Below are 27,127 nucleotides of genomic sequence, written 5' to 3'. Positions count from 1 at the left end.
CTTCTAAACCGCCTTTTATTACTAGTAGACTTATCTATTAAGAAAATATTAAACTATATAATAACTAAATATAATATCCTTAAAAACCTAATATACTTATATTGTTCTTATCTATATTATTTATCTTTTTCTTTATAGTATATTATTAGAAACTAGCTATTAGCGCGGTTATTACTACTTTTACTAATAGTACTAATAGCTAGAGAGCTATAAATTTTTTTTTTGTTAAGTACAAATAAATTATAATAGTACTAATTTTACTATTTACGCTATTTGCGCTATTAGTAAGCAATTTGTAAGTAATCTATAAGCTATTTACGCAATTTACAGCTTTCTACATTTTAGAGGCGTATATAGTTTATATAGAGATTTATACTTACCTTAAAAAGATATAAAGATAATATACTAAGATATAGATTAATTACTAGTTAATAATCTACTAGAAAGTAAAAATTATTTAGCTCTTAAAAGTTATAAGGCTACTTATAATTACTAACTTTCTTATAGTAGTTAAGAAGTTTAATTCTAAGTACTATAAGTCTTCTAGTAGTAATATAATTAATAATTAACTATAGCTTTTAAAGAAATTACGTTAAGCCTTAAAATTTTTAGAAAAGTATATAGCGTTATACTTTAACAAATATTAATTACTTCTAGAAAAAGCAAAGCTACTATAATCTCTAAAACTACTATATACAAAACTCTTACTTTTACTAAGTTAGAAAGAAGTAGTTAGACTTACTACTAGCATTCTACTTTTATAAGATTAGTTATAAGTATAAAAAGAGCTAATTACTTATTACTAATTATAGACTATAATTACTAGAGCTAGACTACTAAGTATTTTACTTATAAAGCTTTTTACTTAAGATAAGTAAAAGATCTTAAAGTACTATTAGTAAAAGAACTTAACTATCTTATATAAGAAAGTTAAGTAATTAAGCTATAAGATAAACGTAATAGCTAAGTATTTAGATAATATAGTCTTTATAGATATTTATTTTAAAAGCTAATTACTAAGTTAAGAATATTAATGTTTTATACTAGCTTTAAGTCTTAAATACTTTTAGCTAGTACTATTCTTAACATTAAAGCTATAGTCTTTTTAGTTAATAATAAAACTTTAATAAAGTCTTATTTCTTTATAGTAACTTACAAAGAAATAGTAAAAGCTAGTAATTAGATTCTTTTAGTATTTATTAATATTAATTATATACTTTATTGTATTCTTAGTATCTTTAAAAAGCTTAAGAAATCGAATTTTATACTTACTAATATAATAATTAACTCTAAATTCTATTTCAATTTTATTTTAGTAAAACTCTTTTAAAATAGTAGTATATAGTATACTAGTTATAATTATATAATAAAGATAAGTACGCGTAAAGTATTTATGATTTATATAACTTTTAAGTATAGATTTTTCTTCTTATTAGAAAAACATTATACTTTTCTTTATTCTACTAATTTTATAATTAAAAATACTATAACTTACTTATAAGGTGCCTTAAGCCTAATTTAGTTATCTTTATAGTAAAATAACGTTAAAAGATATTAAAAAACGTTAAAAAACTTTAAGTTAGTCTCTTTTAGAACTGCTAAACAATTTTAATATTAATTTAGTATATATTACTATAGTAACGTAGTTAGTTCTAATTTTAGCTTTATAATCAAGTTTAAAATCTATAAACTAACTCTACACTTGCCTATATAACTTTCTTTATTCTATAACTAGAAATATTATAATATATAGTAATAGACATAATAGTACTCTAATAAGACTAGCTACATTTATTCTCTACTAACTATAACATAACGCTATATTAACTATTTAGCTAGTAAAGATAACTACCTACTTATAGTTTAAGAGTAATTCTAGATAACTACTATAGCTTCTATCTATTTAAGTATAGTAATACTTAGAAGACTATCTATAAATACCTTCTCTTTTCTACTTAATAACTTATTAAGCTAACTAAGAACTCTACCTAAAGCTCTAATTTGTAAAGTAATAGCATTATAGATAAGTTTAGAAGAATATAGTTCTATAGTTAGTACTAGTCTATACGTAAAGATATAAATATAAATAGCGTAGGCCTTAGGCGTGTTTATAGTAGTATAATTAAGCTAATTTATATTAAATATTTACTTAGGTTTATAAAAAAACGTATATATATTAGTAATAAAGAGTTTCTTAATAGTAAGGTTAGTAGGTAATATAACTAATAGCCTTACTTTAGGTAAATATATTTATAAGACTATAATAATAATTAACTTAATAACAAAATCTTTAATAAATATAGTAGGCAATATAGTATCTCTAAAGTAGCTCTTTAGGTATTTTAGACTACGTCTTAGAGCGTCTAGAACGTTAAGTATTACATTCTTAATAACTTTCTATAACATAGCTATAAGAATAGCCTTTAGAATAGCTACTCTAATAGCTTTCTTTTTAGTAGACTTAGAGTAACCTATAGAAGCTTTAGTAATAGCAGCGTAGTAATAAGAAAAGAAATTAATTAGTAAAGAAATAACTTATTTAAGCTTTAATTAGATAGTAAGGTAATATAACTAGTAATAAGATTAGTATCTAACTTATAATTAGTAAGAGAACTTATAAAGAGCAAGAACGTAGTTAAGAGCTTATTTAAGTGTTAGCTTTAAGCTACTTACGTTTTTATCTTGATTTAGTATATAGATATATAAATATAGAAGATAGAAGAAGTACACTTATACAAGACTCTTAGTATACATATTCTAACTATAAAGCTTTAAGATATATTAATCTCTTAGTAATAAGCGTATATAATTAGATTATAATTCTCTTATAGAGTTCTCTTATAAAGTATTTAGTATTATTATTCTTTTATAAAGTATTTAGTATTAGAAAAGCTACTTTATAGGCCTAAAAGATTTAGAAGCTTTAACTACCTTAGAGATAGCACTGCTAGGGCTTTAAGCCTTAGCTTACTTAACACTACACCTCTAAAAGTAGATAAAACCTTTAGTTATACGTTCTTTAGAGTACTAGTAATAGTTCTTGCCTCTTTAGAATTAGTAGCTCTTTAAGCTATAAGTGTAAAGATTATAACAACTTAGTTATTATTATTCTTTTATTGTAAAGCTTTGTTAAGATCGCACTTATTATTATTTCTAAACAAAATTAAAAAAATCTCTAGTAAATCTAATTACTTACGTAATTAAGATTTAAGTAGCTAGTTTAAATCTACTACACTAGAAGACTCTAAAATTCTTCTATTTATCTTAGCTTAGCTATTATTAGAGTTATTACGTAAGATAAGAAGTCTTATCTTTCTTATCTCTCTTTCTATACTTGCTAAAAGATCTAGTAATAAATTAATTATTAGTCTATGCAATATAACGTATAGACTAATATAATTAGTACTAGTCTAGATTATAAATCTAGAAGATAAGAAGAATTTAGCGGATTTAGATTATAAATCTAGAAATTAAGCAGAATCCATTATAAGTCCTTACTTTTAAGCGGAAAATAGCAGATATTCACGTAGTAATTTTAGTAGCTATTTTTCAGAAAAGAAATAGTAATTCTCTATAGTTACTCTTTACTTAGCAATAATATTATTACCTTTTACCTACTATCTACTTTAGAATTATTACAACCTCTATTAGTTATACTATCTATTATAGCACTTATCTACTTTGTTCTAACAAAGCTATATTCTATTATTAGAGAATAGTTTCTGTTACCCCTCTATTCTTTACAATAAGTGTTACTACTTAAGATTAAGATTTCTGCTTAATAACTTCCTTATAAGTTCTATAGTTATATACTAGTTATATTAACTTTATGTATTAAAGACTAAACTATTGAAATAAGTTAGGTCTAAAGACTCTTATTAAGATAGCCTGTAATATACAGATTGCTAGTATATACTATAGTAATCGTAAGAATTACGCTACTACTTAAATATATTAATTGAAAACATAAAAAGATTTCGAATTTCTCTTTAAGCTATATACTTAATTTATAAACTTGTATTATTCTTAAAGATTATTTCGATAAGCTAGCTAATTATAACTTAAAAAATAAGGTACTAAATTTTAGAATAAAAGTAGTTATAAGCTTTATAGCTATAATTAAGCGCTACTCTTAGTAGAAAATTATAGAAGTTTATTAAAATTATAGAACTATAACACTATTTTAAAGAAAGTACCTTAGATACTAATGATAAACTAAAAGAAAATATTTTTATTATAATACCTTTACTATATAATGATAAGATTAATAGCTTAGTAAAGAGAGCTAGCTAAAAGCTTTTTACTAGGTTAATTAAGATAAATATATATACTAATCTTCTAGCTGAAATTTAGCTAGTAATAATAAATATAGTAGCTTAACTGTAGAAAAGAAGTTTTTAATAGCTTTATAGCTACTAACTCTTTAATTAAATATAATATAAGTAAATTAGAAAGTATCTATAATATGATTTGCTATCTAAAATTAGATACTAAGCTACTAGTCTTTCTTAGGACTAATGTCAAATTTATAATTATAGCTATTATTTATATCTACTTAATAGTAATTATATAGCTAAAACGTTTTATTAAACCTTTTAAGTAAAGCTCCATAGCTATACTAAATATCTTATTAGCTATTAAGCTATTAATAAATTATATATACGTATTAATCATAGTTTAATTAACTACTTATTATAACATAATCTTATTTATTAAACAGTGTTATATTAAAAGAAGTATATAAAGAAGCTAGATAAAGGGTAAGTAATTAAGTAAGTAAAAACACTTTATGATACTAATCTTATTAATTTATAACAAAGTTTGAGATTTTATTTATTATATAGATAGTAACTATAGTAAAGCTATTTACTACTAAGTAATATTTTTAAGATAATATAAGATATAACTAAAGGAATAAAGTTTTTTATCTATTAATTAATACTAACGTTTTATTATTCTGATAAGAAAGAATAAAGAACTGATGTTTTATTAAAAATCTCTAATAACTAAGTACTTGTTACTAGAATTACTACTTTAGAATCTATACTTAAGCTAGAATATTTAAAGATAAGTAATCATAGTAATTTTAAAGTTACTAGTAGTGAAAGAGTAGTACATATACTTAAGAAAGCTAATTTACATAAGTTTTAAAGTAGAAAGGCTTTTTTATATAAATTAAAGAATTCCACATTATTAGTTAAGCTTACTAAAATATAGTCTAATTTTGTTAAAATAAATAGGCACTTACTTAGCTAGAGTAAGCGCTAAGAAAAAGAAACAAACTTTTAAAACTAGTAACCTTTTCTTAATAATTAATATAGCTTTTTATCTAGCTAATAGCTAAGAGTTTTAGTATATATAGTAGAAAAAAACTTTTAAGTAAAGCGCTTAAGTATAATCTTTCTATAGAAATTTATTAATAATCAAGACATAAAAAGAGTAAGAATAAAAAGCTTTTATAGCTTAGTAGTTAACTTAGAGATAATAATATTAGTAGTATAAATATAGTTATTATAAGTTTAAGTAAAAATTAAGCCTAAATTAACTTCTATAAAAACTTACTTCTTTAGTTTTTAGAAAGACTAGAAGATTTAAGCTATCTATAATACTATAAACTTAATTATTATAGCTACTATACTAAGTAACTATAAGCTAAAACTACTTATTAATACTTTAATAGGTTTTAAAAGCTTTTTAAGTTATAGAAATAAATATCTTACTATCTAACATATACGCTTTTTAAAAAAATCTTTAAGAAAACACTTAATTATCTAAGTAGAAAGAGAAGTTAGATAGATTTTCCTAGATTATAAGTTGAGAATTTGCTACTTCTATTAATGTAAGATGAATTAATGACTATAATTAGAATAGCTATCTTTTTAAATACAAAATATAGACTCTAATTTATAGTAGTTTTTTTAAACTAAATTTTAATTTACTCTACTTATATAGTAAAACTTACTATAAAGGTTTTTTATACTACAATAATAACTACTACTTAAAATTATCTAAAGATCAAATAGCTTAGTATTATAAAAGTATTTCTTTATAAAAAAACTATAGTAAAAATTTTAGTAATTTATAAGATACTAGATAGCCTTAGAAAGTTATATTTATTTATATAGATAAGCTACGCGTAATAAATATAAAGAGATTAATAACTATTATAGTAAAAAGGATTTTTAAAAATACTAAAAGCTTTAGTACAAAAACTCTTTAAGAAAAAATTTACTTTTCTCTTTAAGACAAAATGTAAGATGTCCATTCTCTTCTATATAAATGCTCTTCTCTTACTTTACTATAGAAAAGTTAAGTAGTAAGCTATAACTATATAAATATAAGTCTTAAAAAAGTATAATATTAAAATATAGAAATTAATAAAGTAGTCTCTTAATCTTTATAATAGTAAAAACTAATATCTTGGAATAGTTATACTTATTTATAATATATATATAAGTAGGATAGATAAGAAGTCTAAGCTTAGTTATAGATTTGTTTACTTTTGAATGTCTTTACTATTCCAAAAGCTAATTAAGAATACTTTCAAAAGCAACTAGTTCTTAAGTTAGAAGATACTAAGAAATACTTAGCTTTAGATTTTACATTATAATTAGAATCTAATTAAATACAGTATTTATTATGTTAGAGTAATTTTACTTTAAAGCTATTATATCTTTTTTAAATTTAAGTAAATAGTGTAAAAGAACTATAAAGTAAGTAATTATATATTTTTATTTTACTTACTATAATAGTATCTAATATAGTAACTAGGATAAACTTTATTTATAACTACTAGTAACATATTCCCTACTAATAAATTAAAAACTAACTACTTATTTAATAAATATATTACTATACTACATAAAGATAAAAAATTGAAAAAGCTAATAAGTAAAGTATAGTTACTATTTCTACTTTTAAAGTAAAGCTACTTACTTTTAAAATTTCTACTAAAAAGACTTTAGTACTTAAGCTCTTTTTAGAAAGCTAGGACTTTATCTTAGAAAACTTAAATTAGTTTAGTATAATAATTAGTAAACTATTTACTTAGATATTAAAAAGAATAAGTAAATTAATACTTAGCTTAAGTATATTACCTTCTAGAATTTATAGCTATAGTAAAAATATACTTAAAGATTATCTAAATTTAAGTATCTAAAAACTATAATAATACTAATAAATAGGTTAACTAAATTACTTACTTAGTAATGAATTTAAAAGTTTAATTAGCTACGTAACCTAATATATCTATAATACTAGATTATGTAAAAGTAAATAAAAAAGAAACGAATTTTATTTAAAGTACTAATATAAAAGTTAATTATTTTAGAGCTAAATCTTAGTTACTCTAAATACTATCTAGTTATAAGAAAGTAATTGTTTATTTTGTATAAGTAAAAGTAAATAAACTACTACGCTTTTTACTAGATTAAGCTTTTATAAATACTAACTTTTAGTTACTACTAATACTTACTAGAATAATTGTTACTACTACTTTAACTATTATTATAGTTCTTAAGCTATGTATATAAATAAACTTTTTTAGATAAATAATTCTATTTATAAATCTTAAGCTATATATAATAATACTTAATACTAAGCTTATTAAACTTATTATTTAACTTAGTAGTTTAATGCTATATCTAGTAATAAAAATTACTACTTATAATACTAAATATTAAGCTATTAAACTTCTATTAGTCTAGCCAAGAAGATTATAATAACAACTATATAGCTAAAGCTAATTGTTACGCTACTATAACTAGCACTAATTCTACTAATTATAATACTAGTTTTATAACAGCTACTGCTAAAACTAAAGTATTTAATACTTAAAATTAAGTAGTAGCTACTATAATATCCGAGTTTTTAGCTAATATACTTAATACTATAGCTAATATACATATTACTATTAAATGTTATAAGCAATATTAATTAGAGTACTTGAAAGTTATAAATAAAATAGTTTTTAAGCTTTTCTTAGTCAAAAAGTTATAAGTGTTATCTAGTATTTTATCCAGAGTTTAAGATAAAAACTTAGATGTATTTTACTTATTATAGTTTTTAATACTATAATAATACGTTTATTATAAATTATAGTCCTTTTTAGTACTTTATCTTAAGTATTAAGTTAGTACAAAATTAAGAAGGTAGCAAAAAGATAATTAAACTTACTTTAGTACTAAAATCTATTACTTAATTAGAAAACTACTAATATAAATTAAGATTAAGTAGATTAAACTTATAAGAATTATAAAGTGTAAAGTACTAAATTCTATATGATTAATTAGAGTATTTTAACTTTAAAGATAGTATTCTTAGGTTAATAGTAGATGCACTAATTGTTAATAGAGTTATACAAACTATTAAGATTAGACATAGCTTTAACTTACTTATACTATTAACTCTTAGACTATTAAAGCTTAGACTTTACCTTCTTATATATTTATTTATAATCTTAACTTTTACTAAAGAATAAATACTTCTATTACTATTTTTCCTCTTACTACTAGACTTACTTAGATTATAAGAGAAATAAAATAAAATACTTTAAAGTATTATTTAGTACTAAAATACGAATAGTCTTGTTTTTAATTAATTAGGTAATTTTATTATTTTTGTTATTAACTTAAGCTTAATACTAAAAATACTAGAATCTTATATAAGTACTATAGTAGTCTAACTCTACTTACTAATATTACTATTTTATAGCTAATCTAGATTACTACTATACTTACACTTAGTAAGTATAAAGTTAGATATATTAAACAGTTTAGAAGTAAATAAATTCTAGCTAAAGATTTTTAGTAAAAATATTATTTAAAGTAAGTGTTGTTAATATTAATTAGCTAGTATCTAGAGCTAATTATATAGTAATAGAGTATAAGAGCTAATAAATAAACCGCTAGTATTTAATGTGCTAGTATACTTATTACTAATATATAAGCTACTACTAGTATTATTATCTATATATAAGATACTAATATAGATACTTCTACAGCTAGAATGTTTACGTATATAGTTATTAGTAAAGTTAGAAGTAAATTTATAAAACTAAATTATAATATTTAGCTTTTCTTTTAAGTATAAAAGTAAGATAAACTTATAATAGAAATAAAAAGAATATAAAAGTGAGTTAAGTAAAGTAATAAGTAAAGTAAGTACTTAAGTATAAAGCTTAAAAGTATAAAAACTTAATAGTAGTATATTTAAAGAATATAAAAATATTAAAGAAGTAGCTTATTAGCTTAAAAACTATTATTCTTGTTATAATATAAAGAGAAAATATTTATAATAGAGTAAGAAAAATAAAAAGCTTATAATTATTAATAAAGTTTTTAATTTTAAATTAAGCGTATATTTATATAAGTAGCTAGTATAGCTTATCAGACTATTAATTATACTTTAAACTTTACTTAAAAGATGCTAAAAATTTAGATTTTATTAGTAGAATAATTTTCTATCAGTCGGGTACCTAAATTACTATAACTATAAGCTATAAGCTATATTCTAATTTTATATAAGAGTATTTCTATCTTAATTTACGTAGTTTTATAACTATTAAGGTATATTTAACTAAGTAATAGCCTATTACTGTTAGTATTAAGTATAATTTAATACTTAAATAAAACTATAATTTACTACTATATTATATAAACTCTTTAGCTTAGACTTTACTAAAGTATACTAATTATAGTAGATTTAATAAAATTAGTTTTAGTGAATTAGATTTATAATTTTACTACTTTAGAAAGTATATTAAAGTCTTAAAAAGTAGTTATATCTATTTAATCTTATAGATATAGTTACTAAGATCTTAATTATATAACTAAAGACTTTAATTTTCTATTATTAAGTAAGTTATAAATTAACATATACTTTGACATCTTTATTTTTTAATTATTTCTCTAGCTCTAATAATAGTAAATATTACTAAAAAATGTTTTATTTCTACTTACTACTATATAATAGTAAATACAAAGTATTTTAGAAACGTTCTTCTATTATAACTACTATATAGAGTTACTAAGCTATATTTTATTATTCTATCTTATATTAATATTCTACTTAAATAAAGCTATAGTATCTTCTAGGTTCTAGAAAGTAGTTATCAATCTTTATTAAATACTAAAGTTTTATTAACTTTATAATTAATACTATCTAGTACTTCTAGCTACTTATTAGTTAACTAGTACCTAATTATATAAGTACTTTATATAATATTATACTCTATAGTATCTATAACTAGTGCCTTAAGCCTGATTTAGTATTATTATTATAGTAAAATAATATTAAAAGATATTAAAAGACGTTAAAAGACTCTAAGCTAGTCTCTCTTAGAACTACTAAATAATTTTAATTTTAATTTAGTATATATTACTATAGTAATATAGTTATTTTGGTCTATAGTATAGGTTAACTCTACACTTGCCTATATAACTTTCTAGTTTATACTATAACTAAAAATAATTAACATAACATATAGCAACAAGTATACTAGTACTCTAATAGAACTAGCTACATTTATTCTCTATTAACTCTAACTTAATAACGTATTAACTCTTTAGTATCTAATAATAATAACTACTTATTCTTAACTATAAAGCTTTTATAGCTATTATAGTAGCTATCTACTTAAGTGTAGTAATACCTAAAAGACTATCTATAAACCTCTTCTTATTATTATTTAATATACTATTAAGATAGCTAATAATTCTATTTAAGGCTCTAATTAATAATCTTATAGTATTAGAAATAAATCTAGAAGAGCCTAGTTCTATAGTTAACACTAGTCTATATATAAATATATAGATATAAATAGCGTAGGTCTCTAGCGTATTTAAAGTAATTAAATAACGTAGGTGCATGCTTCGCGGTCTAGCATGCTTTACGGTCTACCTGTGCTAAGACTCTACTAAAACCCCCTCTATTATAGTTTATTATAACTTACTTTAGTATAATATAGTATAAAAGATACTAAAATAGTATTAAGAGGCTACCTCTACTTTATAATTATATATTTACGTATTATACTCTATATTATTGCAGCGTCTATAGCATCTTTAGAATAGTTTACTCTCTTTAATACGCGCTAGCTTCTTTACTTTTCTTCTATTATTACGCGCTCTAAACTTCTATAGAGTAGTTCTACGCTAGCTATCCTCTACTACTATAGACTCTTCTACTCTAATCTACTTTCTTTTATATAATTTGCGCTATATAGTAGCCTTATTAGCTACTTAAAGCTTAGTAATCTTTTTTTAGGCTAATACTAGCTTATATATAATTATTACTACGCTCTTTAAAACTTTCTTAAAGGCCTCTACTATAGAAGTTAGCAAGCTATTTATATACTTTTAAATTCTCTACTTTACTAGCGTTAATTATAACTCTATTTTAAGAGTATTACTAGAGGTTTATAATAGCTAGAGTAAGTTACTAATAGGTAGTAGTAAAAAGATATATAAGCGTATATTAAGGCTTATTATAACTCTCTCTAAGTTAAATAGAACTAATTTAGCGTCTCTAAACCTTTCTTAGATATTACTAGAAGTAATTATAGTATTAAAAGCGCGCTTAAAGTATACTAAAAACTTAAGTTTTATAATATAGCTAATCTAGTTATATATTAGCTTCTTAGCTTAGTAGCTATACGCCTTTTTTAATAGCCTAAAATAATCTATATTAAGTAGCTATAGTAGGTAAGATAAGTATAGAGGTATATATAGAGTAATAATCTTTCTCTCTTTATAGTATTACTTAAACTAAAGAGTGTTATAGCTCTTATATCTATTAATAATAAGTAGCTAGTACTATTCTATAGTATACTTCTCTATATAAGTATTAAAGTACTCTAACTACTAGAAACTAATCTTATTTATAGTCTAACTATTCTTAGAGACTAAGATTAACTAATTCTAAGAAATAGCGTTCTCTTTATACTAGATAGAGAAGTAATAGTACTCTTTAAAGATAATATAGAGTAGAATAGCTTATTTTATTATATTAATACTCTAAATAACTATAGTCTACTCGCAATTACTTAGCTAGATAAACTTTAGTTATTCTTACTTCTCTAAAGCTATAATAATAGCTTTAGTTAATATTATACTTATTAGAAAGCTAGTCTTATTAAAGTTATAAGTATTCTTATTCTAGATACTATACTTAGCTTTTATATTAGCTACTAGCTAGAACTAGACTTAGATAGCTATAGAGTCTTTATAGAAGGCTCTCTTATAGTTATACTTATAATTAAACTTTACTTAGAGCTCTAGTTAGCGCTTAATAAACGTACTAGGCTATTTTAGACTAATCTAGGCTAGATTACGCTTAGCGCGTAAAGAATTAGCTATATTAGCTATATTTATAAGATAAGAGAAGAATTCTTACTTAACTAGGTTAAGTATATACTAAATAATTACTCTCTTTTTAGTCTTATATAAACTTATTATTATTAGCCTATAATCTACTTATAAGAGTTATCTAGCGTATTAATAGCGTAGAGTTATATAAGAGATATTATAGGTAGCTATAGCGCGTTATAATAAGAAAGTTATATTTTATTTAATAGTCTAAAGCGTAGTCTATATTTTAGCTTTCTTTAGTAGTTCTATTTAGTATAGTTAATTATATATTATAGAGTAGAGGTAGTTTTAGTAAGGTCTTAGCATAGGTAGACTGCAAAGCATACTAGACCGCGAAGTATATATCTATGTTAGCTCTAATTAATATTAATAATAAGCTTAGAGTAGTAGAAGAACTTATATATATTAGTAGTAAGTTCTTTAATAGTAAGACTAGTAGAAAGAATTAATAGTCTTACTCTAGGTAAATATATCTATAAGATAGTAGTAATAAAAGCTTTAGAAGCTTTAATAGTGTTAGTAAAGTAGCCTTTTATATATTTTAGAACGCTTTTTCTAGCGCTTAAAATATAAGATATTATATTATAGATAATATCTTATTCTATAGCTACTAGAATAGCTTTTAGGATAGCTTCTCTAATAGTCTCTCTTCTAGTAAATATAGAGTAGCTTATAGTAGCTTTATAATAGTAACGTAATTTAAAGAAAAGTAATTAAATAATAATAAAATAATTTAGTTAAGTATTAGTAAGATAGCGTAATATAACTAGTAATAAAATTAGTTTTAGACTTATAATTACCTTAAAGACTTATAAAAGAGTTATTTTAATAGTATAGCTTAAAGTATTAGCTTTAAGTTACTATTAGTATTTTTAATATATTTTTAGAGTTCTAAAAGTTATAAAAATATAAAGAATAGAAGAAGCGCGCTTTTACTAAAAGAGATTTTAGTATATATATTCTAACTATAAAGCTTTAGAATATATTACTTTATTATTTATAAGCTAATAAGTATATATAATTATATTATAATCTTTCTATAAAGTATTTAGTAATAATAAAATAGCTTCTTAGCTAGCTTAAAAGATTTAGAAGCTTTAACTACTTTAGAAGTAGTAGCGCTAGAGCTCTAAGCCTTAGCCTAACGCTATATCTCTAAAAGTAGATAAAACCTTTAGTTATACGTTCTTTAGAGTACTAGTAATAGTTCTTACCTCTTTAAGACTAGTAGCTCTATAAGCTATAAGTATTACTACTTAAGATTTAGATTTCTGCTTTATAATAGTATCTATAACTATTTAGTACTTTAATATTTATTACTATAACTTAAAGTAGTAACTTAATATAAGTATACTATTATTCTACTACTATAATACTTTTATACTATAAAGTTTTATAATAAAGCTAGTTTTTATAGCTAATGAAAGAGTATCTTTAATTAGCTAAGCTAAGCTTTTATTCTTATCTTGTCTATTCTAAGCTAAATATTCTACTTATAGACTACTAAACTATTTGCTTTAAGAGTAAATTAAACAAAGAAATCTATTAAGAATAAGCTTTAGTAAAACACTAGATATAGGTAGAGAGAGCGTTGCAGGTAGCTGTAGAATCTCGCACGTGGGTAACACGAGTGGGGTTCGTCCGGTGTCGATCCAGACCGCACGCTAAATGCAGACGCTAAGTAGCTCAGAACACCACTCTGCTGGTTCTGACCTATGTTCCTGCATATCGCGATTCCCATAATATCGCAATCCGATCATGTCGAAAAAGGTAAGCTACGGATAGCAGATGTGCTGTCGCTGAAATGCACGCTAAGCCACACGCAGGGAAGCGACACGCCTTCTTCCATTCGGATCCGCGAGAATCAGCGGCGCTCGCGTAATCAGCGGAAAGAGCTCATCCAGGACCTGCAGCGACGCGTGCAGGAATATGAAGCCAAAGGCATTGCCGCTACCCAAGAGATGCAACGCGCAGCCCGCAAGGTGGCAGAGGAAAATGTACGACTGAAGAGCCTGTTGGCCAGTCGTGGCGTATCGCACGAGGAAGTGGACGCGTATCTACGATCCTTTGATGCGCCAAGCGCCTCAAGTCCATCCGCTGCCGCGCTGTATGCTCAACCAGCGATGCGACCCTCGGTCTCACTCACTCCGGTGCAAAGCCCTGTCAGATACGCGACGTATCCTGTCTCTCAGCCTGTTGTACGGTCTCCGGCGCAAGTTCCTGAGCCAGCCCCTGCACAGACCCCAATCCAGCAGCGGCCGCACCCACCAATTCAACATCATGCACAGTCTTTGCCAGATACCCACCGTGTTCGTCAGTCTGTGGCAGGAGCCATTCGAGACGCAGCATGCGTGCCTGAGAGAGCAAATAACACGACCGATTCGCCGTCTACTGCTGCTCATGGGCCTGTTGCAATGGAAAACCAGGAGAGGCCATCTTGCTGTAAACCACCCGAGACACAAGGAGCCTTCGATTCTCGGATGACAGAATGCTCGATGACCGATCCAAGCGTAGCATCGTCCCGCAGCGTCGTAGAAGACGATGATTGTCCTAACACTACGAGTTGCTTTTGTCCACCCACATCTGCGCCTCAAGGGAAGTCGCTCGACAATGGTTTGCTAATATCATGCGAGACCGCTGCCACTATCATATCGGAAATGCGTGGCGACGGTGATAGACATCGGATACGGGCCAGTCTGGGCTGTCAAGGAGACCAGGAATGTAGTGTCAAGAATACCCTTGTTCTGGAGCTCATGGATGAGAGGTAGCTTGAACCGATACAAAAGATCGTAGTCTTGGTCTTCCTCTTGTGCAACGTCTACTCACACGCGCAAGCAACTTCCTTTTGAGGCTGACAAATGACGTCACGCCGCGTGGCAGCCCGTCTCAACATCGTTACCCCATAATCTTTCAACACTCGCAGCCTCGACAGCCTCCACTTACTGGAACTCTTGACAATGGCGCACAAGAATGTCAATGCGAAAGTGCTTTACTCCTATCCCGTCGCGTCATCAGGTGCTGACAGCCTTCCAAGTCTACAAACGCCGAGCGGGTGCGCAACAATCAGCGTCGCAGTCGCGCTCGGCGCAAAGCATACGTTGCCGAACTTGAAACGAAGCTCCGCGAATCTGAAAACGGATGTAGTCAAGACCCTACGACAGCAGAGCTCGCGAGAGCTACCCAGGAGGTTCAATCGCTCAAAAAGCTGTTGTATACGTTAGGGCTTGACGAAGCATTCCTCGAGGCTTTCTCGAGAGCCCAGCATCTCGCAACACAGTTATCAAGCAACCTAGAGAGCATCACCCACATCGGAAGTACGCCTGAAACATCTTTTCAACATATTAAATCTCTATCGATCAGCGAGGTAGGCTCATACATCGCAAATGCCACCATAATTTGACGAGGCTAGTTGGACACAAGCTCTATTGTCCCCTGCCAAAAGCAAGCACATGAGCTTTATTCACCATTCGGCGCGGAGATAGACATACAAAATGCGAATATGCAACTGAACCTAGTAGATTCGTATGCGATCGACGCGTCGCCACCATGGGAATCGCATGATATGCCTGCTATCATGACTCCTCTAGCACACACCAATGGAGGTCTAAGTTTATTGAGCCCGATTCAGGAAAACTCGACTGACTTTTCGCCAGCATCGAACGGACTACCAGCGCAACTTTCAGGTTCGACGACGCTTTGTACAACCGCTTTCTCCCTCGTGCTTGCACAAAACCCCGACGGCCACAGCTCAGAATATCTGGACAAGAAGCTAAGGGCGGGCTACCGATTCAGCACGTCTCCGTTGGAAGGTTGTCGCATACAAAATCATGTCTTGTTGGAGGTTCTTGCAGAGATTGCATGAGCGTTGATCTAAGCATGCATGCTATCGGTCGAGGGCATTTTGGCGACGTTTCACCCTCCGTAGCTGAAACATGAATCCACTAGCCACTACATATGAAAGACCTGCAAAGATCTGAGTATAAAGATACTCACGGGAGGATGAAGACCGTCTGAGCTTGAGTGCGATTCCCTCGGAAACTGCTTCAGTTAGTTAAGGCTCCTCTCGACCTTAAGAACGAGGCGCATACCTGTTGCTGGGATGATGACTGCTGCCCAGGATAGGGAGAGCAACGACTGCAGGTTCTTGATGCCTGCGACTTCGACGCAAAGCGGGCCAATGGTCTGGTTGGGGTAAGTGGTCAGTGGAGCTGTTTGAAGTTCATCTCGGTTGCGATCTCCACTTACCATCCAGAATACACCAACGATCGCGCCGCAGAGGATGGCAAAGAATACCGTTAGTGCGTAGGACGTAGCAGGCAGCCAGAATGCAAAGCATGAGACACCGCACAGCAAGGTCAATGCTCCTGCCGTATCTATCCTGCTCCATCGATCACTCAGTATTCCGATGATTGGACGCCCGACCGCAGTTCCGACATTCAGGAGACCGATTATATCTGTAGCTTGGGACCGCGAGAGGCTTATTGATAGTGCGAAATCGGAGAGTGAGAAGAGGAGGACGATGTAACCCAGCATGCTAATGAAGACCCACGCAAGCAGCAATATTACTTCGTAGCGGCGCAGAAGTTTGGTATCGAAGCCTAGTTGGGATGGCCGAATGGCCTTGTTCCTGTCGCGTATGAAGACCGTCGCCGTGAGATTGGCTACGAAGGCGATGATGCCCGTGATGCGCAGCGCCCAACTAATGCTGAATCTTTGGATGATGGCCTCGGTGCCCCAAGTGAAAGCTGCGCCGCCGACACCAGATCCTGCTGCACTAATACCGTTGGCCAGGCTTCGTTTCCGATCAAACCATTGCGACAGGACTGGAAGGCAGGGAATGTATAAGAAGCCAATTCCGCAACCGATTAGAACGCCCTGCGAGAGGTGAAGCTGCCAAATTCGAGTTGCGAATGAGGCAGCGATGAAGCCGCCGAGCTGCAAGACCAGGCCGCAGCACATGACAACATGGGTTCCGAATTTGCGACAGAAGACTGTCACGAAGGGTGCCACGAGCATGGCAATGGCAAAGTTGAAGCCGCCGATAAACGCATAATCCCAGGTAGAGGCTTCGGGGAAGATGTCGTCGGCTAGGTAGTGCGATAGATAGATGCCATAGGCCTGAAGGTTGTCAACATGATGCACGGTGGAGAGGAAGTATCTTCCGAATAAGCGACCTTGACTCACTGATACGGTACCCCATGTAAAGCAATTGATAGTAAAGCACGCTGCTACACAGACCCAGCCGTAGCCGCCATCGGGGGGCGTATGCTCTGCATTGGTAGTGTGCTCTCCTACGATTAACTCATTGAGCGTCAGTGGCGGTGACACCTCGCTGTGCAGTCCGGGGCTGCTGTGTTGTTTCATCATCATTGCGGCAATCGACTAGGAGCATGGTACCTTGTGCTCCAGCCGACGCCACTATATATGCGCGTAGGAGATATGTCACTTGCATTTGCGGGGTGTCACCACTCACGGATGATCGACAGCACTAGTCCAGAATCGGTTGAGAGCTCTTGATACGTTGAGAACCTGCGCTATACTACCACACTGTATGCCATACTCCTCTTCTTGGAGCAATGCTATTTTTCTATCCAAATGAGGTTCGGATCAATTCGAAGGCCCCGCGTTGGTTGACAAGGCCGCATGCTGCGTGTCTGGGGCAGGCTTATTAGCTTCCTTTGCTTGTTTCGCCCGCTTCTCTTCTCTCTCACTGAACCTGTCGCCGAAGAGATCGAAATGAGGGCGCATCACAATGGTGTATTTGACGAACTCCTCCATGCAGTCGACAAGTCGATCCCTGTTTCCGCTAGGCATCAGCCTGCTGCCGGCATCCTCCTCTGTGAACTGCTTATATGCCATGGGTATGGAGCTCTGGTTCGGTATGACGAACATGCGCATCCATCGACCAAGTATTCGCAGGGCGTTGACCGTGTTGAAGGACTGCGAACCGCCGTTCACTTGTGCGATTCCGAGGGTACGGCCCTGGGTCGGACGAACAGAGCCGGTGGAGAGTGGTATCCAATCGATCTGGTTCTTGAAAACGGCCGTCTGAAAGAAGAAGTCTATCAGTATGAGATTCACCAAGCATGTGGAGTTTCAGGACGTCAACTTACGAGAGTCCCATGCTGCTCAGGACATATCCATATATGCCCATCGCTCCACTTACTCAGTTCGCGTAACTCTTGCACTTTGGGATGTGTGTGTTGTACATCGTCCTTGACAGGTAGGCCAGTGGGGTCGTACATGCGAACGTCGCAGCCAAGGCGGAAAAGTATTCGACTCGCCTCGTACGACAGCAAGCGCGAGTAAGATCTGCCCTGTGTCAGTGTTTTTCCCTGACAGCACCCATGAGACATCTTGCTGACAAATTCGTACCTTGATCGCATGCTTCCGTGCAGGACTACCACCTTAAGCCTCTCATCTCCGCGTTGGAGCAATTGTGTGTCCACCATCTTCAGTGCAGTGCTGAGTTCTAATTGAGCCACCCAATCGTCCTCAGCATCTTTCCCCTCAAGTATGAATGGCCGGTAAGCCTTTCGAATTTCCACATCGTCTTCAGAAGGTGGTATCGCCAATGAGCGACCTTGATACGCGGGATCAATGTCGAGTTCAGTTCGTGCACGTTCGGCCGAGGTATTGTTCAGATCTCCGTTCGGTATCGTCGCCATTGTACGTGCGAATGAAAGGGAGGTGCGCAGAGGTCTGGAGGTGATGGTGCTGCGAACACCGATGCTGAGGATTGAGCGGTAGATTTTCATGAGCTAGCGCAGGCGGATGCGTACGAAGTGCGTCGAGATGTGAAAGTGAAATCGTATCGAGCTGCTACCAAACAGGCATTACGTTCCTGCAAAGGTAACTTCGGAATACCGTTTATAGACGCGCAGGTAGCGGCGACACAAGAGTGCCTGGGAAAACACGTCATGTTTAGCAGGCATGTCACTCCACACGTCCGATTCGTCGAGATTTCGCGGACCCTGCGTCCCAACCCCGGAGCCTCACTTGGAATGCGATGGCTTCCAAATACTGTCCAAATTTCATGCGTGATGTACCTTAGCATTTGCATGGTTCAGGTCCGCACCGCTCGCTCCCATCAGCGACCATGCACTCCACTCAGTCGTCGGGAATTGTAGTTTGTCAGTTATCCGGTGATAGTGGACGCATATTCAAAAGCATTGCATGGATACTGTGCTGGAGTTGAAAACTATGGTCATGGACATGAAGGAGACGGTGTTGGTGTGCTTACACCTGGTGGGAGGTGCTGTAGTAGGGATAACGGTCGAGCACGTGGAGAGGTAGCCGGAATGCTTGGCGACGTTTTCGCTCCCGGACCCCTGCAAACGTCGTCATGTTGAAAGTCGTGACTGGGCGCCTCACCAACCTTGTAACCCACCACAACTGAGCAGCAACATGGAGTACGACACTTTCTCAGCACGTGAGTATATGCGCGCCTATACAAGCTGATCCATGACTAATCAGCACCAGCGCAGTACAGCACCAACGACGCGACGTCGTTTGCCCACACTTCGGCGCGCTCGCGATGGCCCATCATCATCACCCAAGGCATTGACGACGTGCACCGCTCCCTGCACGACACCAAAGACGAGACGGCCATCACAGAAGGCAAACAGGTCGTCGCAGAACTCGCCAAGCTGAAGTACGAGCTGCAGCACGACCGCGAGCTCACGCCGATTCCCGATGATGGCGAGCGCGACGTCGAGGCATACAACAAGGAATTGGCAGCAAGAGGCAATCCCAAGTGGCACAACGTGTCTTGGCTGTACGCCGAGTGCTATCTGTACAGGTATGTAGACCTGAGTCGCTCAATGGTGCGTGCTAATGGCCATAGGCAGACGTATCGCAAGCATCTTTAAGCAGACCACCAAATGGCGCTCGTACGACATCTTCGCTCGCCAGAAGATGGAAACCTTCAAATCCTCTCGCCCCGCCGTCATCGAACTCGCCGCACGCTACAAAGACATTGTCACCGAGCTCGAACAGAAGAAGACAATCAAGGGTGCAGAGTCGCAGGAGCAGCTCGAGGCTGCAGAGAAGGTTCTGTTCACCGAGATGTGCGAGATCTGTCTCTGGGGCAATGCGACGGATCTGTCCTTGTTGACAAACCTGTCATACGAGGATATCCAGAAGTTGCAGGGCTCTGAGGCGCGCAAGAACTCCGAGAAGAACATCCTGGTCAACGACCTAGACAAGGCGTTCGAGGTTCTCACGCGGGCTCAGAAGGAGGGCAAGAAGGAACGTCGCGTTGACATTGTGCTTGACAACGCTGGCTTCGAGCTCTTCGTCGACCTTATTCTCGCTGGATATCTCATCGCTTCTGGCCTAGCGACGAACGTCGTGTTCCACCCCAAGAACATTCCATGGTTCGTTTCAGACGTTCTGCCAGCCGATTTCGGTGCACTCCTCATGGCACTAGCCGACCCACAGAGCTTCTACAGCGCGCTATCGGAAGACGAGAAGCACGCTGGCAAGCAGTCCGTACCGCTGTCTGAGACAGAGAGCGCGAATCTGCAATTCCTCTTCCAGCATTGGAGTGGTCTCCACGCAGAAGGCCAATTGATGATGCGACCAAACGACTTCTGGACTGCAGGCGGCAGCTACTGGCGACTTCCCAAGAGCGAGCCGGACTTGTACGAGGATCTCAAGGAGAGCGAACTCGTCATCTTCAAGGGCGATCTCAACTATCGCAAGTTGACCGCTGATGTAAGTGCCCTCTTCTACATTCGTCCCTCGCATTACTGACCATTACTAGGCTGCTTGGTCTCCTACCACACCATTCACCGAAGCCATTGGACCAATGGGCCCTGGCTCAGGTCTACGAGTCCTCGCGCTCCGCACGTGCAAAGCCGACGTCGTCGTCGGATTAAAGGACGGAGAAGACGAGCGCATAAAAGCATCAGAGGGGGGCGGCGGAGACAGTGGGGCGAGAAACTGGGCTTGGAGTGGCAAGTGGGCTGTTGTCCAATTTTCGGACGGAAAGGCCTAGTCGACCAAGCACACCTGAAGTTATGGACATGTTTGAGCGTGGATAGACTATAGACATTAAACTTAGATATGACAGAAGAAAATTAAGTACATGACATGATTGAGCGCCGGGCTCTGTCGGCCCCAGGCCGCGATGAACTTTTTAGTAGACGCCTCTCCTGATGTCGGAGGCGATCTGTTGAAGCTCCTCAACCGTCGGTGGTTGCTTGTTGCCCTTCAACAGTTTGATCTTGGAAAGGCTCTCCATCTCTTTGATCTTCCTTGCGACGAGGCCATTTTTAGCAGGCCGTGTTTTCGGAATACCTCGTTGCTGAAGGTGCCCCTCTAAGCTGGGTCTGCCGCTGGTTGGTTGCTGGGCAGGGCGTGCCCTATCTCTATGGAGTACATCTGCACGTGCAGTAGGCTGGTCGTGCGTCTGTCTGGGCTGTTCACGAGGTCGTGATACTTCTGCTTTCGTCGCTGAATGTCCTAGAGCCCTCAGATCTGTTAAAAGTCAGTGTTGGGTCGAGGTGATGGGAGTAGACTGCGACATACCATGCAGGAGTTTGTGACCATCTGGCTCACTTCCTCGCCATTGTCCATTGTCACGCTTAGCCCACAGCCTCCTCATCGCGTCAAGCTCAAGATGATACTCTAGAGCTCCGGAGACTGGAATGCTACTGCATATTGCTACCATGTCCAGCGTTTGGCTGTGCACTTCGGCGTCTGTATTAGCCTTCACGAGTACAACCTCTAGCGTGCTTAAGGGTTCTCTCGGTTGGGGTGGAGGTGAGTCTCCGCGGCAAACAAACTCCAATGAGTCAGGACGCTTCGCAGATCGGAAGCTGAGCTTGCGACGGAGGATCTTCGGCCCCGCTGGACTTGCCGAGCGACTGCGTTCTGTTGGTTGAGTTGGGGTACTGTCCTGACCAGTAATGAGGGTTGTCACTGTGCGTAGAGAATCGATCACGATGGAAGTGTCTTCCTGTGCATCCTTCTTCCTCTTAGTTGCGCTGCGTACAACTGTAGCTTCTGCGCTAGGGACTGGGAGCTGGATACGGATGTTCGCAGCACGGGAGAGTGCCGACTTGACCATGTGAGGTGGCGTACTGCTCGTCCAGCATCCCCAGTACTTGCCAATGTCCTTCTCGGCACCGACGCTGGCACCACCGATGTCAGACAGATCAATGAGAAAGAGGCTGTCGCGATAGAGGATGTCTAGTCCGAGCTCGCGGGCTTGCTTAGACACCATCAGTGCCGGATGCATCATGAAAGATCGGATGTCGATGGTGCTCGGGCCATGGCGGTGCCGGCGTCGTGGCTGGGGTGTGATACGCGACTGGTATGGTGTGATGGAGACCGCGCGTTCTTCAGCGAAAACGTATGACAATATGTGATTGACTATTGCCTGGGGAAGTTGAAGAAAGGAACGCGTCGACCCTGGGAGACCGCTGGTAGCTTTTGTTGTAGGCGCTGTACTACCCAAAGCGCTGGTGGAAGTAACGTTGGTGGCGTAAGACTCTGCTGTTGAGTTCGATAAGGCTGAAGATCGATCCGATTCGTCGACGAGTGATTCGTCGAGCATTATCATACACTCTATTGTGTGCGCATCCCACTTGTCGTCAAGACTTTGCGATGCCGCTGAGGAAGGTGTCGGCTCTTTTGCCATGACGCGTCGAGGCTTTGCGTTCACATTGCCATGACGCGATGATGCAGCCTTTGGTGGTGGTAACGGCTTGTTCTGACCGGGGAACAAGTCCTGCATGTACTTTTTGGTTGTAGCATATGCTTTGGGGTCGAGTGCGTAGTTCGCAAAGTCAACGCTGAATCGAGGGTCTGGAAGCTGAAGTGCCAGTATCGAACGGGGCGTAACCTGCGCCATGATTGTGAAAGCCTCCTATCTGTTGGTGTTGAAAGGCTGTGGATTGCGAAATGAGTGACGCGAGTGGAAGTAACCCAAGACGAAGAAGTAGAAGGAGAACAACGACGAATGGACGAAAGCCTGCGCCACTAGATATGAAGGTAACGACAGAGTCAGAGTCCAGCTCTCAATGGTGAACGATCGACGTGATCACCAACGAAGCTGGAGAAGACGATAACTCCATTCTTAACCCACATTAGATGACGATCACACCTTTTACCCTGTCTTCTTCCCATGTACAGACAGACCCATGGCTAGCAGATTCAAAAGCCGTTACGAAAACGGGCCGGGCACAGATGTGATGTAACCGTATGTCCTTAATCTTTGGAGGCGACGTGAGGCCTGATCGTTTACCTTGATCCCATTCGCTCGATGTGAATTCTACCCACAAACATTTCTAATGGCGCTACTAGGGTATCTTGATCAATTGATAATTGCCGTTGATAAGGCTCCGTCGCGTGGTCGAGATCAAGGTACATTACTCGAATGCGTGCAGCTGTAAAGGAGCGGGAAGGGCCTGAGGCTTCATCCGAGACTCAGAACGTTCGAGCGTCAATGCAGAACGAAAACCTGAAACCTGACGTACCAGATTCGGCAGATCGACATGGCTGGGAACTCATCGCGAAGTGGAGACGATGCGCGAACGCGACCGTGTGCAGGCAAGCGTTTGCTGCCTCAGTGGGTGGGGATGAGGCTGTCCAGAACGCACAAGCGACGTGCAATGTTTCATGCCTTGGGCATTGACGAGACCCATGGCGATGGGCGCATGAAGAGGTAGCCGAGATGTACCGACCGCATATAGAGATGAGATATACTGGAATTGCCGAAGCCTACTATGAAGCTAGTCGCGTAAAAGAGCTCGCCCACGCTCCTCTGCTGCAGGTACTGTTAAGATCGTGCAGGATGAAGGAAACTTGGAAGCCGCCCATAGCGAGTTGAGCTAGCGCCTGTCACGCCAAGCCCCCGTTGTTTTCGAGGCCTGAGGCCTTCCGTCCGGCCCCACATGCGCGTCACGACCATGCACTTCGCTTCTTCGAGTTTGCCTTCAAAGTCGCGCCCTCTCCCTTGACACATCACTACAATACGTGCCCGATGCCAGGGCAAGCTGCAGAGGGACTCACCATCGTCGGGGCTGCATATCCATCCATGTCCGCTGCGGACTGGGAATGTGCATCAGGGCGAGTGGCCCCTATCCATCGCATAGTCTCATAATGTCCCGTCCAGTATTGGAAACGGTCGACACACCCCCAGCCACTGTACGGATAAGTTCGGGAAGGCTTTCGCGAATCCAGCCAAATCAGCACGCATCGCACGATCATACGCATCGACAAAATACCCGTCGGGTCTGGGGCCTTGGTACATGTCCAAGAATGATAGCCTACGGCGCAAATATGGCAAACGTTATAGCCACTCATCATACACAAAGGCACTTGTACATCTCAAAGGGTCACTCGATGAGCTCACAAGTCAGTACCCTAGCCTCCCCGTTCATGCAAAGCGTTGATATGGGCCATGATTGCCATGGTCAAATCAAAACACATTACATGCAGGACCATCAAGCTTCTATAGATCACTACTTGTTAAGACACCGATGTCCATATAACGACTCCATCAGGATACATGATCCGGATTTCCGAATCATGAAGACTTTTGCGCTCTTTCCAGTGCTCGAGCAACCCGCATGCACGAGGAGTCCTGTCAGGAAACGCGGTAATCGCCGTGAACCCGCTCATCTAGGCTAATGATGGTCCGTTTCACATACCAGTGACTCTGCGGAATCACCCGATATCGGACGGTTCTTGACTTCGCGAGATTGTGATTATGCATTCGCTGTCGGAACAGAGAATGATCGTCTTAGGCGAGCGAATCGATCCTGTTCAAACTCGTCTTCAAGGGGATGATGGTCATTGGCGATACCTTGGTCATGGCATCTGCGTTCGGCGCTGGAATGATCGTTACTTATCAACATTCTGCACACATACTGTAGCGCAAACTTCATCAGAAATGCACGTATGAAGCGTTCGCTCGTGATCATGCATTTTACAAGTCTACAGGTCGATCACTAATCTCCATATTCACCGGCATCGGCTTAGACGACTACTTACTTTCCGAGGCGATGTCTCGAATGAGCCTGCGTACTTGATCGTCGTTCATTCGTTCCACTCCCAACAGCTTGTTGTCATCCAACTGCTCCCAGCGTAGCGCAGGGACTGTGCCAGCAGACCATCGAATCATATCACCGATGACCTCCATGTCGATCTTTCCCGCCATCATAGCCTCAGTCGCGGCCTTGAGTCTTTGGTCCATGTCTTGGCTCGACTCCTCCCAGCCATCGCTGCCCAGGGTCTCCTTCGCTAGTGCTACCATCTGCTTTTGACTCTTGATCACGCTCGAGATGTAGAAGGAGCGGTTCTCGGTCTCCTCAGCCTTCTTTAGTACGTTGGCGACGGCAGTACTGATTGAAGAAAGCATCGTCCAAGCCATCGGAATCATTCCATCGTTCATGTAATGAACCTTCTTGCTGCGAATGTCGATGTTGATGAACCCAGTCCGCAGGTTCCAATCAAGGAAAGCTCCATTGGATATGGTAGTGTATGTGATCTTGCCTTTCGCGGCCAGGTCCTTGATGTGCTGGTAAGCCTGGTTTTTCCCGTGGTGAAAGAGCGGCGATCTCGCTACGGGGTCCTCAGGGTCAACGCTGAACTCGCCCATTACTATACGATAGACTCCCGCGGAGACAGCAGCTTCGATGATTCGTCCCTGGAGGGTCGGATCGGGACCAGATGTCGTATCCACGATAGCATCGTGACCGCGAAGAGCTTCGGCAATTGCCGCGGCTGAGTCAGTGTCAACGACCTTGACTGACACGCCAGCAGGAAACTTCTGCCCCTCCTTCCGAGAAATAACGGTAACAGTGAATTTGGCTTCAAGAAGACCCTTCAATACTTCAGATCCAAGACTGCCGGTCGCCTGTCTCATGTCAGTAGACCATCTTCTCCTCGTGCTCGTAGCTATAAACTTACGCCTGCAATTGCGACATTCGTGATCTTGCTGGACATGACTGGTGTGCTTTGTGTCGATCTTATGGAGGGTATGGTTTGATAGCGTGGTGGTGGTGTAGGGGATTCTGTTATTCTGGTGGCTCGATGAGGTCTTTTCTGGTTCTGAGAAGCAGGCTGTGGCGATACCTATATACATCATCTCGACATCGGAAACTAAGTGAAGTCAACCAAACGTGCGCAGATACCTAATCATCCTAGATTCGTCCGGATTGCAAAGCATGGCATCAACAGCTTCGCGCTTTCGGTCGTAACTCAGTCAGCCTCAAGTTAAGAGTGCCACAATAAGTCCGGTACGCTAGTCGTGCGACGGGACGGCAGGTGCCATACTCCCGTTCCGTCGCATCTCTCGCGGTCCCGTCTGGCTGACACCTGGAAATCGCCTACGTCATTAATTCCAGCCACGAAATCAAGGTGCTATCTCGGGCGGAAGACGTACCGCAGTAGGGCGGGGTTTGAGTCCCCGAGATGTCCACGGGCCTGTTAGGTAAACGCCGACTAAAGCAAGCTAGACCTCGGCACAAGCGCCAACATCGGCGAAGGCCAACGATAATACAGACTATATCAAAGGTGTGGTTTTTCATTTGTGCGCCAAACACGAAACGGTAAAGAGAGCGCGCTCCTACGGAGAAAGTGATAGCTATCGACCGGCAACTGATCAAAAGCGACATCAATCCCAGGCTTCCGGATTCGACCCTACTGCAACTTCTACTACTATATCAAGCAATGAAGTAAGCCTCTCTTGTCCATATTTAGCTGCCATTGTTAACCAGAACAGGAATAACCATGCCTCGAACGAT

At 36.8% G+C, this 27,127-nt stretch overlaps 5 protein-coding genes across 5 annotated transcripts; 1 reads left to right on the top strand and 4 right to left on the bottom strand.

Moving 5' to 3' along the window:
• Positions 1–16,415: 16,415 nt before the first annotated feature.
• J4E86_010641 (uncharacterized protein) lies at positions 16,416–17,738 on the bottom strand (the record flags this gene model as incomplete). The annotated part of the gene is made up of 1 exon (XM_051451137.1): positions 16,416–17,738. The coding sequence occupies one exon, from the start codon at positions 17,736–17,738 to the stop codon at positions 16,416–16,418; it is 1,323 nt and encodes a 440-aa protein (XP_051297800.1).
• A 237-nt stretch (positions 17,739–17,975) lies between these two features.
• On the bottom strand, positions 17,976–19,036 carry J4E86_010640 (uncharacterized protein; the record flags this gene model as incomplete). The annotated part of the gene is made up of 3 exons (XM_051451136.1): positions 17,976–18,416; positions 18,482–18,680; positions 18,744–19,036. The coding sequence occupies 3 exons, from the start codon at positions 19,034–19,036 to the stop codon at positions 17,976–17,978; spliced, it is 933 nt and encodes a 310-aa protein (XP_051297799.1).
• Positions 19,037–19,775: 739 nt separating this feature from the next.
• Positions 19,776–21,369, top strand: J4E86_010639 (uncharacterized protein; the record flags this gene model as incomplete). Its single annotated transcript, XM_051451135.1, has 4 exons — positions 19,776–19,800; positions 19,851–20,169; positions 20,219–21,086; positions 21,136–21,369. 4 exons carry the CDS (start codon positions 19,776–19,778, stop codon positions 21,367–21,369), a joined length of 1,446 nt encoding a protein of 481 aa, XP_051297798.1.
• Positions 21,370–21,510: 141 nt separating this feature from the next.
• Positions 21,511–23,229, bottom strand: J4E86_010638 (uncharacterized protein; the record flags this gene model as incomplete). Its single annotated transcript, XM_051451134.1, has 2 exons — positions 21,511–21,851; positions 21,903–23,229. 2 exons carry the CDS (start codon positions 23,227–23,229, stop codon positions 21,511–21,513), a joined length of 1,668 nt encoding a protein of 555 aa, XP_051297797.1.
• Positions 23,230–25,365: 2,136 nt separating this feature from the next.
• J4E86_010637 (uncharacterized protein) lies at positions 25,366–26,327 on the bottom strand (the record flags this gene model as incomplete). The annotated part of the gene is made up of 2 exons (XM_051451133.1): positions 25,366–26,238; positions 26,292–26,327. 2 exons carry the CDS (start codon positions 26,325–26,327, stop codon positions 25,366–25,368), a joined length of 909 nt encoding a protein of 302 aa, XP_051297796.1.
• Between the last annotated feature and the right edge of the window lie 800 nt (positions 26,328–27,127).

This window comes from Alternaria arbusti, assembly GCF_024043155.1.
Source record: "Alternaria arbusti strain BMP 1465 chromosome Unknown scaffold_23, whole genome shotgun sequence".
In the NCBI taxonomy this organism is placed as follows: Eukaryota; Fungi; Ascomycota; class Dothideomycetes; order Pleosporales; family Pleosporaceae; genus Alternaria; species Alternaria arbusti.
Note: the sequence above shows the minus strand (reverse complement) of the source record. Positions and strands in the feature narration are given on the sequence as shown.